Below are 14,842 nucleotides of genomic sequence, written 5' to 3' on the forward strand. Positions count from 1 at the left end.
AGCGAACAGCGAACAGCGAACAGCGAACAGCGAACACCGAACACCGAACACCGAACACCGAACACCGAACACCGAACAGCGAACAGCGAACACGAACCCGAACACGAACACGAACACGAACACGAACACAAACACAAACTCTCAAAATCAAATTCAAATTCAAATTCAAATTCAAATTCAAATTCAAATTCAAGTAGATATAGAACAGCAAACAGCGAACAGCGAACAGCGAACAGCGAACAGCGAACAGCGAACAGCGAACAGCGAACAGCGAACAGCGAACAGCGAACACCGAACACCGAACACCGAACACCGAACACCGAACACCGAACACCGAACACCGAACACCGAACACCGAACACCGAACACCGAACACGAACACGAACACGAACACGAACACGAACACGAACTCTCAAAATCGAATTCAAATTCAAATTCAAATTGTTATTCAAATTCAAATTCAAATTCAAATTCAAATTTTTATTCAAATTCAAATTCATATTCAAATTCATATTAAAATTCAAATTCAAATGCAAATGCAAATTCAAATTCAAATTCAAATTCAAATTCAAATTCAAATTCAAATTCAAATTCAAATTCAAATTCAAATTCAAATTCAAATTCAAATTCAAATTCAAATTCAAATTCAAATTCAAATTCAAATTCAAATTCAAATTCAAATTCAAATTCAAATTCAAATTCAAATTCAAATTCAAATTCAAATTCAAATTCAAATTCAAATTCAAATTCAAATTCAAATTCAAATTCAAATTCAAATAGATATAGACCATATTCAAATTCAAATTCAAAATCAAATTCAAGTAGATATAGAACAGCAAACAGCGAACAGCGAACAGCGAACACGAACAGCGAACAGCGAAAAGCGAACAGCGAACACGAACAGCGAACAGCGAACAGCGACCAGCGACCAGCGAACACCGAACACCGAACAGCGAACAGCGAACAGCGAACAGCGAACAGCAAACAGCGAACAGCGAACAGCGAACAGCGAACAGCGAACAGCGAACAGCGAACAGCGAACAGCGAACAGCGAACAGCGAACAGCGAACAGCGAACAGCGAAAAGCGAACAGCGAACAGCGAACAGCGAACAGCGAACAGCGAACAGCGAACAGCGACCAGTGACCAGCGAACAGCGAACAGCGAACAGCGAACAGCGAACAGCGAACAGCGAACAGCGAACAGCGAACAGCGAACACCGACCACCGAACAGCGAACACCGAACACCGAACAGCGAACAGCGAACAGCGAACAGCGAACACCGAACAGCGAACACCGAACAGCGAACACCGAACACCGAACAGCGAACAGCGAACAGCGAACAGCGAACAGCGAACAGCGAACAGCGAACAGCGAACAGCGAACAGCGAACAGCGAACAGCGAACAGCGAACAGCGAACAGCGAACACGAACACGAACAGCGAACAGCGAACAGCGAACAGCGAACAGCGAACAGCGAACAGCGAACAGCGAACACGAACACGAACACGAACACAAACACAAACACTAACTCTCAAAATCAAATTCAAATTCAAATTCAAATTCAAATTCAAATTCGAACACGAACACGAACACGAACACGAACACGAACACGAACACGAACAGCGAACAGCGAACAGCGAACAGCGAACAGCGAACAGCGAACAGCGAACAGCGAACAGCGAACAGCGAACACCGAACACCGAACACCGAACAGCGAACAGCGAACACGAACCCGAACACGAACACGAACACGAACACGAACACAAACACAAACTCTCAAAATCAAATTCAAATTCAAATTCAAATTCAAATTCAAATTCAAATTCAAATTCAAATTCAAATTCAAATTCAAATTCAAATTCAAATTCGAATTTTTATTCAAATTCAAATTCATATTCAAATTCAAATTCAAATTCAAATTCAAATTCAAATTCAAATTCAAATTCAAAATCAAATTCAAATTCAAATTCAAATTCATATTCAAATTCAAATTCATATTCATATTCAAATTCAAATTTAAATAGATAAAGAACATATTCAAATTCAAATTCAAAATCAAATTCAAGTAGATATAGAACAGCAAACAGCGAACAGCGAACAGCGAACAGCGAACAGCGAACAGCGAACAGCGAACAGCGAACAGCGAACAGCGAACAGCGAACAGCGAACAGCGAACAGCGAACAGCGAACAGCGAACAGCGAACAGCGAACAGCGAACAGCGAACAGCGAACAGCGAACAGCGAACAGCGAACAGCGAACAGCGAACAGCGAACAGCGAACAGCGAACAGCGAACAGCGAACAGCGAACAGCGAACAGCGAACAGCGAACAGCGAACAGCGAACAGCGAACAGCGAACACCGAACACCGAACACCGAACACCGAACACCGAACAGCGAACAGCGAACACGAACCCGAACACGAACACGAACACGAACACGAACACAAACTCTCAAAATCAAATTCAAATTCAAATTCAAATTCAAATTCAAATTCAAATTCAAATTCAAATTCAAATTCAAATTCAAGTAGATATAGAACAGCGAACAGCGAACAGCGAACAGCGAACAGCGAACAGCGAACAGCGAACAGCGAAAAGCGAACAGCGAACAGCGAACAGCGAACAGCGAACAGCGAACAGCGAACACCGAACACCGAACACCGAACACCGAACACCGAACAGCGAACAGCGAACAGCGAACAGCGAACAGCGAACAGCGAACACTGAACACCGAACACCGAACACCGAACACCGAACACCGAACACCGAACACCGAACACCGAACACCGAACACCGAACACGAACACAAACACAAACAGAAACTCTCAAAATCAAATTCAAATTCAAATTCAAATTGTAATTCAAATTCAAATTCAAATTCAAATTCAAATTTTTATTCAAATTCATATTCAAATTCAAATTCAAATTCAAATTCAAATTAAAATTCAAATTCAAATTCAAATCCAAATTCAAATTCAAATTCAAATTCAAATTCAAATTCAAATTCAAATTCAAATTCAAATTCAAATTCAAATTCAAATTCAAATTCAAATTCAAATTCAAATTCAAATTCAAATTCAAATTCAAATTCAAATTCAAATTCAAATTCAAATTCAAATTCAAATTCAAATTCAAATTCAAATTCAAATTCAAATTCAAATTCAAATTCAAATTCAAATTCAAATTCAAATTCAAATTCAAATTCAAATTCAAATTCAAATTAAATTCAAATTCAAATTCAAATTCAAATTCAAATTCAAATAGATATAGAACATATTCAAATTCAAATTCAAAATCAAATTCAAGTAGATATAGAACACCAAACAGCGAACAGCGAACAGCGAACAGCGAACAGCGAACAGCGAACAGCGAACAGCGAACAGCGAACAGCGAACAGCGAACACCGAACAGCGAACAGCGAACAGCGAACAGCGAACAGCGAACACCGACCACCGAACAGCGAACAGCGAACAGCGAACAGCGAACAGCGAACAGCGAACAGCGAACAGCGAACAGCGAACAGCGAACAGCGAACAGCGAACAGCGAACAGCGAACAGCGAACAGCGAACAGCGAACAGCGAACAGCGAACACGAACACGAACAGCGAACAGCGAACAGCGAACAGCGAACAGCGAACAGCGAACACGAACACGAACACGAACACGAACACAAACACAAACTCTCAAAATCAAATTCAAATTCAAATTCAAATTCAAATTCAAATTCAAATTCGAACACGAACACGAACACGAACACGAACACGAACACGAACACGAACAGCGAACAGTGAACAGCGAACAGCGAACAGCGAACAGCGAACAGCGAACAGCGAACAGCGAACAGCGAACAGCGAACACCGAACACCGAACACCGAACAGCGAACAGCGAACACGAACCCGAACACGAACACGAACACGAACACGAACACAAACACAAACTCTCAAAATCAAATTCAAATTCAAATTCAAATTCAAATTCGAATTCAAATTCGAATTTTTATTCAAATTCAAATTCATATTCAAATTCAAATTCAAATTCAAATTCAAATTCAAATTCAAATTCAAATTCAAATTCAAAATCAAATTCAAATTCAAATTCAAATTCAAATTCATATTCAAATTCAAATTCATATTCAAATTCAAATTCAAATTCAAATTCAAATTCAAATTCAAATTCAAATTCAAATTCAAATTCCAAGAACACGAACACGAACACGAACACGAACACGAACACGAACAGCGAACAGCGAACAGCGAACAGCGAACAGCGAACAGCGAACAGCGAACAGCGAACAACGAACAGCGAACACCGAACACCGAACACCGAACACCTAACACGAACACGAACACGAACACAAACACAAACACAAACACAAACTCTCAAAATCAAATTCAAATTCAAATTCAAATTAAGATTCAAATTCAAATTCAAATTCAAATTCAAATTCAAATTCAAATTCAAATTCAAATTCAAATTCAAATTCAGATTCAAATTCAAATTCAAATTCAAATTCAAATTCAAATTCAAATTCAAATTCAAATTTAAATAGATATAGAACATATTCAAATTCAAATTCAAAATCAAATTCAAGTAGATATAGAACAGCAAACAGCGAACAGCGAACAGCGAACAGCGAACAGCGAACAGCGAACAGCGAACAGCGAACAGCGAACAGCGAACAGCGAACAGCGAACAGCGAACAGCGAACAGCGAACAGCGAACAGCGAACAGCGAACAGCGAACAGCGAACAGCGAACAGCGAACAGCGAACAGCGAACACCGAACACCGAACACCGAACACCGAACAGCAAACAGCGAACACGAACCCGAACACGAACACGAACACGAACACGAACACAAACACAAACTCTCAAAATCAAATTCAAATTCAAATTCAAATTCAAATTCAAATTCAAATTCAAATTCAAATTCAAATTCAAATTCAAATTCAAATTCAAATTCAAACTCAAGTAGATATAGAACAGCAAACAGCGAACAGCGAACAGCGAACAGCGAACAGCGAACAGCGAACAGCGAACAGCGAACACCGAACAGCGAACAGCGAACAGCGAACAGCGAACAGCGAACAGCGAACAGCGAACAGCGAACAGCGAACAGCGAACAGCGAACAGCGAACAGCGAACAGCGAACAGCGAACAGCGAACAGCGAACAGCGAACAGCGAACAGCGAACAGCGAACAGCGAACAGCGAACAGCGAACAGCGAACAGCGAACACGAACACGAACACGAACACGAACACGAACACGAACACGAACACGAACACAAACACAAACACAAACTCTCAAAATCAAATTCAAATTCAAATTCAAATTCAAATTCAAATTCGAACACGAACACGAACACGAACAGCGAACAGCGAACAGCGAACAGCGAACAGCGAACAGCGAACAGCGAACAGCGAACAGCGAACAGCGAACAGCGAACAGCGAACAGCGAACACCGAACACCGAACAGCGAACAGCGAACACGAACCCGAACACGAACACGAACACGAACACAAACACAAACTCTCAAAATCAAATTCAAATTCAAATTCAAATTCAAATTCAAATTCAAATTCAAATTCGAATTTTTATTCAAATTCAAATTCATATTCAAATTCAAATTCAAATTCAAATTCAAATTCAAATTCAAATTCAAATTCAAATTCAAAATCAAATTCAAATTCAAATTCAAATTAAAATTCATATTCAAATTCAAATTCATATTCAAATTCAAATTCAAATTCAAATTCAAATTCAAATTCAAATTCAAATTCCAAGAACACGAACACGAACACGAACACGAACACGAACACGAACACGAACAGCGAACAGCGAACAGCGAACAGCGAACAGCGAACAGCGAACAGCGAACAACGAACAGCGAACACCGAACACCGAACACCGAACACCGAACACCGAACACCGAACACCGAACACCGAACACCGAACACCGAACACGAACACGAACACGAACACGAACACAAACACAAACACAAACACAAACTCAAAATCAAATTCAAATTCAAATTCAAATTCAAATTCATATTTAGATTCAAATTCAAATTCAAATTCAAATTCAAATTCAAATTCAAATTCAAATTCAAATTCAAATTCAAATTCAAATTCAAATTCAAATTCAAATTTAAATAGATATAGAACATATTCAAATTCAAATTCAAAATCAAATTCAAGTAGATATAGAACAGCAAACAGCGAACAGCGAACAGCGAACAGCGAACAGCGAACAGCGAACAGCGAACAGCGAACACTGAACACCGAACACCGAACACCGAACACCGAACACCGAACACCGAACACCGAACACCGAACAGCGAACAGCGAACACGAACCCGAACACGAACACGAACACGAACACGAACACAAACACAAACTCTCAAAATCAAATTCAAATTCAAATTCAAATTCAAATTCAAATTCAAATTCGAATTTTTATTCAAATTCAAATTCATATTCAAATTCAAATTCATATTCATATTCAAATTCAAATTCAAATTCAAATTCAAAATCAAATTCAAATTCAAATTCAAATTCATATTCAAATTCAAACTCATATTCAAATTCAAATTCAAATTCAAATTCAAATTCAAATTCAAATTCAAATTCAAATTCCAAGAACACGAACACGAACACGAACACGAACACGAACACGAACAGCGAACAGCGAACAGCGAACAGCGAACAGCGAACAGCGAACAGCGAACAACGAACAGCGAACACCGAACACCGAACACCGAACACCGAACACCGAACACCGAACACCGAACACGAACACGAACACGAACACAAACACAAACACAAACACAAACTCTCAAAATCAAATTCAAATTCAAATTCAAATTCAAATTCAAATTCAAATTCAAATTTAAATAGATATAGAACATATTCAAATTCAAATTCAAAATCAAATTCAAGTAGATATAGAACAGCAAACAGCGAACAGCGAACAGCGAACAGCGAACAGCGAACAGCGAACAGCGAACAGCGAACAGCGAACAGCGAACAGCGAACAGCGAACAGCGAACAGCGAACAGCGAACAGCGAACAGCGAACACCGAACACCGAACACCGAACACCGAACACCGAACAGCGAACAGCGAACAACGAACACCGAACACCGAACACGAACACGAACACGAACACGAACACGAACACAAACACAAACACAAACTCTCAAAATCAAATTCAAATTCAAATTCAAATTTAAATTCAAATTCGAACACGAACACGAACACGAACACGAACACGAACACGAACAGCGAACAGCGAACAGCGAACAGCGAACAGCGAACAGCGAACAGCGAACAGCGAACAGCGAACAGCGAACAGCGAACAGCGAACAGCGAACAGCGAACAGCGAACACCGAACACCGAACACCGAACACCGAACACCGAACAGCGAACAGCGAACAGCGAACAGCGAACAGCGAACACGAACCCGAACACGAACACGAACACGAACACAAACACAAACTCTCAAAATCAAATTCAAATTCAAATTCAAATTCAAATTCAAATTCAAATTCAAATTCAAATTCAAATTCAAATTCAAAATCAAATTCAAATTCAAATTCAAATTCATATTCAAATTCAAACTCATATTCAAATTCAAATTCAAATTCAAATTCAAATTCAAATTCAAATTCAAATTCAAATTCCAAGAACACGAACACGAACACGAACACGAACACGAACACGAACAGCGAACAGCGAACAGCGAACAGCGAACAGCGAACAGCGAACAGCGAACAACGAACAGCGAACACCGAACACCGAACACCGAACACCGAACACCGAACACCGAACACCGAACACGAACACGAACACGAACACAAACACAAACACAAACACAAACTCTCAAAATCAAATTCAAATTCAAATTCAAATTCAAATTCAAATTCAAATTCAAATTTAAATAGATATAGAACATATTCAAATTCAAATTCAAAATCAAATTCAAGTAGATATAGAACAGCAAACAGCGAACAGCGAACAGCGAACAGCGAACAGCGAACAGCGAACAGCGAACAGCGAACAGCGAACAGCGAACAGCGAACAGCGAACAGCGAACAGCGAACAGCGAACAGCGAACAGCGAACAGCGAACAGCGAACAGCGAACACCGAACACCGAACACCGAACACCGAACACCGAACAGCGAACAGCGAACAACGAACACCGAACACCGAACACGAACACGAACACGAACACGAACACAAACACAAACACAAACTCTCAAAATCAAATTCAAATTCAAATTCAAATTTAAATTCAAATTCGAACACGAACACGAACACGAACACGAACACGAACACGAACACGAACAGCGAACAGCGAACAGCGAACAGCGAACAGCGAACAGCGAACAGCGAACAGCGAACAGCGAACAGCGAACAGCGAACAGCGAACAGCGAACAGCGAACAGCGAACAGCGAACAGCGAACAGCGAACAGCGAACACCGAACACCGAACACCGAACACCGAACACCGAACAGCGAACAGCGAACAGCGAACAGCGAACAGCGAACACGAACCCGAACACGAACACGAACACGAACACAAACACAAACTCTCAAAATCAAATTCAAATTCAAATTCAAATTCAAATTCAAATTCAAATTCAAATTCAAATTCAAATTCAAATTCAAATTCAAATTCAAATTCAAATTCAAATTCAAATTCAAATTCAAATTTTTATTCAAATTCAAATTCATATTCAAATTCAAATTCAAATTCAAATTCAAATTCAAATTCAAATTCAAATTCCAAGAACACGAACACGAACACGAACACGAACACGAACACGAACAGCGAACAGCGAACAGCGAACAGCGAAGAGCGAACAGCGAACAGCGAACAATAAATTATAAATGCTCTATGACGAAAATAAGCAGACGGAAATATTTAGAATTTAGATATGATAAATTGCTTACCGAGACAAAAAGAACAAAAAATAACTATATACTCATTCCAATACATACGGTCTACACCAGGAATCATATCAGGTTTTATACTCGAAATTTAAAAATATATATTATTTTTTGAGGTCTTTAAATAATATCAAATATTTCTTCTTTCTTCATATAAGTTAGATGTTGCATAAAATATCTCTCTGTTTGTCACTATAAATTAATATTCATGAATAAGTTGGCTATAATATGAAGATTAAGAAGAAAACTAAGATGAAACCTTTTGGGATGTTTAGGATAAATAAAAGACATGTTCGTATTAAAATAATTTATTCCTTCTTTTTATAAACATAAATCCTTCATAATACTTACGATAATTAATTTATATAACAGTTTATACAATTCTTTTAACTTTTATTTTTCGTAAGTTTCTTGGTATCTAACAAATATGCACACATTGCACACATGTTCAATGAAATCTAGTCTTGTTTTAAATATGGGCTTGGTAAGTACAAAAATGCTATAATCGTAATTGGACTGAGATCTAATATGTCATGGTTTCTATATTTAGGAATAGTCAAGTTTTGATCATGTATCTATTAAATCATACTACACACAATATACATACATATAAATAACTATAACTATATTTATATTATATATTTCACGAAGTCAATCATAAATAAAAAAATCTTAACTAAATTCTTTATCTTTCACATTCTCTACTTAAAGAACTTTATAGTTAAATATTTTAATTACTATGTGCCATAAGTACAGGTCGAGGTAACATCTCAGGTTGTGTAGAAGGCTCTGTAATCCAGGACTCTCTTCGTATGCGTTTAACCGGCGCATACACGTAGATGAACTGAAAACAAATAATATAATATTATATTCATACCATAAGCATAATGGTACCGAAAGTAACTGTAAATTCTTGAAAAACATTTAGTGAGATAACCAAAAACTGCTCTAATAATTCTAGGATAGGTAGGTACCTATATCAACGGTTCAAATATAATACATCTTCTTATATATAAAAATGAATCGCAAAATGTGTTGGTAAGCGCATAACTCGAGAACGGCTGAACCGATTTCGATAATTCTTTTTTTATTATATTCCTTGAAGTACGAGGATGGTTCTTATGTAGAGAAAACGTAAATATGTACCACGGGCGAAGCCGGGGCGGACCGCTAGTACGGTAATAAAAATAATGACTACTCAATAAATTATATGTTAGATACAGTAAGGGCACTAAAAACCACTATGGCAATACTACTCGTCGGGGAACACAGACACAGGAAGCATGTTCCAGACCCTTGCGGTTCGAATAAAGATTGTGGAGTCAAACCGCTTAGCCCGGGTAAATGGAACGTCCCTTTGCGCCTCGACGATTGATAGAAGAAACTAGGTACAAAATACAGTCATTACTGTATGTGTAGGTACATACAGTCAGAATACCAAAAGCGGCACCAACCGCGAAGCCCACGGCCACGTTGCTCCAATGGCGCATGTGGTCCAACACACTCGACAGCCCCTTGTATCACGCCGCCATCACCTCGTTATACTGCGTCACGTGACACACCAGCACTAAATAGAACTATAGCCATGATATACTTACGGTGAGAACAGCAAACGCGGCGCCAACCGCGAAGCCCACGGCCACGTCGCTCCAGTGGTGCATGTGGTCCACCACCCGCGAGAGCCCCACGTACCACGCCGCTATCAGCACACCGAACTGGGCGACGTGACGCAGCAGTTTGGAACCGCGCCATTTTGCTTTCACTTGGATGTAGAACTGGAAATTAGGATAGCAAGGGTATAAATGTTCACATTTTACAGCAGTAGGTATAGATATCTATCTATCTATCTAACTTCCATGAGAATGGAATGGATGGGGAAGAAGGGGGATCATTAAAAATGGTAGGTCATAAGTTAAAATTATCATACAACCATAAAAAGCTTACTAACTACTACGGTACGGTACTATACTGGGGAAATTATCCATATTATCTAATACGTCTCAAAGATGTCTCCAACTTACAATGAAGAAAACAGCGCAATACATAGCGAATCCCGAATGGGCACTAGGGAAGGACAGTCGCATGTCCTTCATAGTGCTGGCGGTTACGGCCGCGCCCGTACACCTGAAGTTGGTTATGTAGGAGTCGGCCGTTGATGCGTCTATGGGTACTGGCTTGCAGAGCTGAAATATATATAAAGAAAATTTTAGAGAACTTTAGTAAATACATAACTAGAGTCAAAGGAAAACTAATAGGAGACAGAATTCAAGTTGTTCAATTATTCTTCTTTTGCGTTTACGTTTTGCAGCGATAAACTTGCTTTGGAAATAAATAAAGATTCGGAAGAACTTTAAATATAAAGACAACGCCTTGTTTCAGAAGTCTCAATAAAGGAATAGCAGTTACTCACATCAAAGAAGTGCGGTCTAAGCCTGCCAATCACGTACTTCGCGATATTCACAGCCAGCTGCTGGCAGGCTGCACCAAAGGTAAACACGCCTATGGCCACATAGCTCTCCCAGACCCAGGCAGGGATCTCGCAGTTACCCAGGGAACGTGCGCCCCCTGACTTACCGCGCACATCTCGTGATATTTCGACGATTATTATCTAGAGAGGAAGAATTTCATTAGCAATCGTTGAAAGGTTTTAAAGATGAATTAGTAGACGATTTTTTTATTTTATTTATTCACATCACATAGAACTTACAGGACACTAATCTAATTCGATAGGGTTCTGATTGGTGTTTTCCATTACGGTAAGTAATTTAAAAAAAAGTGCAAGAAAATCACATCAAATTCAACAGATGCTTTACTCTTTTCCTTTCATTACAAGTCCTTATTATAACAAAATCTATTTACAAGGTACGCAATAAATGTAATTATCTTTTATATGATCACTTAAATTTTCATGAATAAGAGCAAATATATCCGAAGACTGAAAGGTACCTGAGTACCTCGTCACTAGAATCTATAACATGCCTTCTAAGATATCGGCTACAAATATTTCCTATCATAACTTACTGTAACAACAAGCAGTGCGAATCCCAGGCCCGCCAGCAGACCCTCGGACACCGTTTGCGTCTTGTACGGCAATCGTAGAGAAGGATCGTCAGCGAAGTAGCCTCGCTCGTACGGTGATGCCCATAGCTGAAGGGCCAACAGTGGGAATGCGACTGTAATTGTAATTTTATAGTGATAGAAAAAGTACGTAGTAGTAGCAGTAAATAAAATTTGCTTTTGGGAAGTTAGTTAAATCTTTCAGTAGGTACATCTCCAAGAAATGCCGCTCCCATCGTTATAATATTATACAGTGGGCCAATAGTATAGTAATATACTTACTAGCTCCAGCTCGCGGCTCCAACAGCAAGTTAGGTCAGTTAAGAATAAGACTGTAAAATGTAGATTGATGTACATTATGGCAAATAAAACGATAATCATATTAATTTCGTGTGGAATTATATAGTTTGCAAAAAAAAATAGCACTGGAAGTACCTATATGTAGAAATGAAGACACTCCTGTAAAATTATCCTAACATTTACCTTTATCGATAGCGGTTTGGAATGTCGATGTAAGTACCTACTGGCAGTGATAGTATTATCTTATCAACATTCGTTTTTACTTTAAAAAAACACAACTTAGCGAAAGTTTTTTTTTTTGGCCTACTGAACTGATTTTTTTTAATACTTGACATGATAAAAACCTGTGGCATAACTCAAAATGTGGCACAAGTTTTTTCAGGAATGAAGAGGTGGAGCCAGGGTGTGAACATTTGAAGTTATTTGCTGTTATTTTACTCAAAAATTGCTGAATCGTTTACAGCTACCTACAGGTTACACCGTACCTACAATCTACATATCTACATCAATGTAAAAGCTACAAAGTCGTAACTTTCAACTGTAGATTACCTATTAGGTAAATGAGCTTCCTTGCATGTGTGTATTTGCAATACATGGTACTTATCATATATAAAGATTAAAGATAAATTATTCTTGTTTAATATTCTATCACGGAATGTTAACTTCCAACTAGCGACAACCTTCAATATAAAGGAAATCGAGGGAATTCAACGAACCGTTTAATGGACTTTTTGTGTAAAGAATACAAAAATAATAGTTTTTATAATAATTTCTAATGACTTCCTAAAATTGTATTTGTCATCATATCAACTTTACATTGGTTATTCTTTCGTTACCTAGAATTGAATAAGTACCTAGAATGATTATTTCATAACACAAAATGTAATGTTAAAATATGTAATAGCTTCATAATATCTGATGAATGTAGGTAATTAAATAGCAAATTGATTGATCTGGTTTCAGATAAATTTGTTATCAACTAATTAATACTACATACTGAAAATTCCTCATTAATTATTGTATTAAAAGAATCAGGTCTTTAATATTACCGTTTCGAATGTTTTTCGAATTTTTGCTTCATTACGTTTAGGTACATACTTATATTTTTTTTAAATAAGCATGAAGAATCGTTTCTATGTAACAAATATACGTAGACCTACCTATATGTTGTAGGCTTGGTTGTAGGTGTAAAGTCATATCCATGGTGTATTATATTTATTAGGTAAGTACTAACGTTGAAAGAGGTAATTCCATACAAGTTAACTGTTAAATAATCGGAGACAATATCCTCTTGCTTCGAGCAAGAAGCATCGTCTTACATCAGCACTAAGTACTTATATACCTATTTATTACCTATATGAGTATTATAAAACAAAGTCATTCGCCGCGTCTGTCTGTTTGTTTAGATATACATACTCAAAAACTACTGCACTAATTTTCACACTGTTTTCACTGATGGATAGCGTGATTCTCGAGAAAGGCTTATCTTATTCAGTAGATCGGTGGTAAATGTTAAATATAGGTAGATATGTTAAGACGATTCAAAAGTGCTTCTAGAAGAATTAGTCTAATTGAATAAATAAATGTTTGAGTTTGTCTTGATAATATTATTTTACAACCCCGGCAGGAGGAAAGCTACAGTTAAGTATTTAATAAATTATTTAAATCATTAAAATTTTAGTAATCAAAGTTAACTTACCAATTACCAAAGCTATGAAATCCAAAACAATTTTCAGCACCAAATTATTTCGAGCCATATTTCAAAGCACTAATGTTCACTGGGACCTTGCATTACTCATTCAAAAGGTGTAGGACGCAAGTTAGCAATCACTCAGGTAATATAGAAAACGTAGATGAAATCATTGTAGTTTTGTAATTAGAGATACGCGCGATTCGCAATCCTAACGAAATCTAACTGATATCTGATAACTGATAAGGCTTGATAAAAGTAAGCCATGGTTGGGTAGGACTCACTTTTACGAATATTGCGAATTTTCGCATTGATTTTATTGTAAATTTAATATTACATTACAACCGGATAGTTGGTTGGGTTTAGGACAACAAAAGTTATTACAAAATGTAGGTATTTATTGTTTTCCTTGAGTATTTCACATGTTTGATTACAGTGCCATCTATTGATAACTACAGTGAAGTTTTGTGTAGTTCGTGGAATCACTACTAGATGGCGCTTTAACTATTGTCATATTATTTTCATGAAAAATTGCATTCGCGCACAAATTAAAAATTTTCTTGTTATTTTAATAATTTAATTATTGGTATTATTTTCTCATACAATTCGGTAAATGGGAACAAAATTTACACTTTAGAATGCTAAATTACCAGGAATTTTCGTAAAATAGTCTCGATTTTAGTTTTCTATCAAGGATAATTTATGCCAGTATATTTAATTTAATTAATATTTAACTGTAAAAGATCAGTTTTGTATATTGGAGCTATTTTCTTTCGAAATTAAGCTTTCTTGAGTCGGTTAGTGCGATCCTTTTGAATATATTGAACAACAATATTGTT

The 14,842-nt window shown here is 37.5% G+C and overlaps 1 protein-coding gene across 1 annotated transcript; it reads right to left on the minus strand.

Moving 5' to 3' along the window:
* Positions 1-9,248: 9,248 nt before the first annotated feature.
* On the minus strand, positions 9,249-14,365 carry LOC149481864 (putative phosphatidate phosphatase). The gene is made up of 6 exons (XM_089704949.1): positions 14,013-14,365; positions 11,978-12,129; positions 11,367-11,564; positions 10,978-11,139; positions 10,555-10,731; positions 9,249-9,800 (listed from the first exon to the last, which is right to left on the minus strand). The coding sequence occupies exons 1-6, from the start codon at positions 14,068-14,070 to the stop codon at positions 9,687-9,689; spliced, it is 861 nt and encodes a 286-aa protein (XP_089561075.1). The 5' UTR covers positions 14,071-14,365; the 3' UTR covers positions 9,249-9,686.
* Positions 14,366-14,842: the final 477 nt, after the last annotated feature.

This window comes from Colias philodice, chromosome 16 (genome assembly GCF_061535455.1).
Source record: "Colias philodice isolate Cphi_HAF_F1 chromosome 16, ilColPhil1 Martin Lab GWU primary, whole genome shotgun sequence".
Lineage (NCBI taxonomy): Eukaryota > Metazoa > Arthropoda > Insecta > Lepidoptera > Pieridae > Colias > Colias philodice.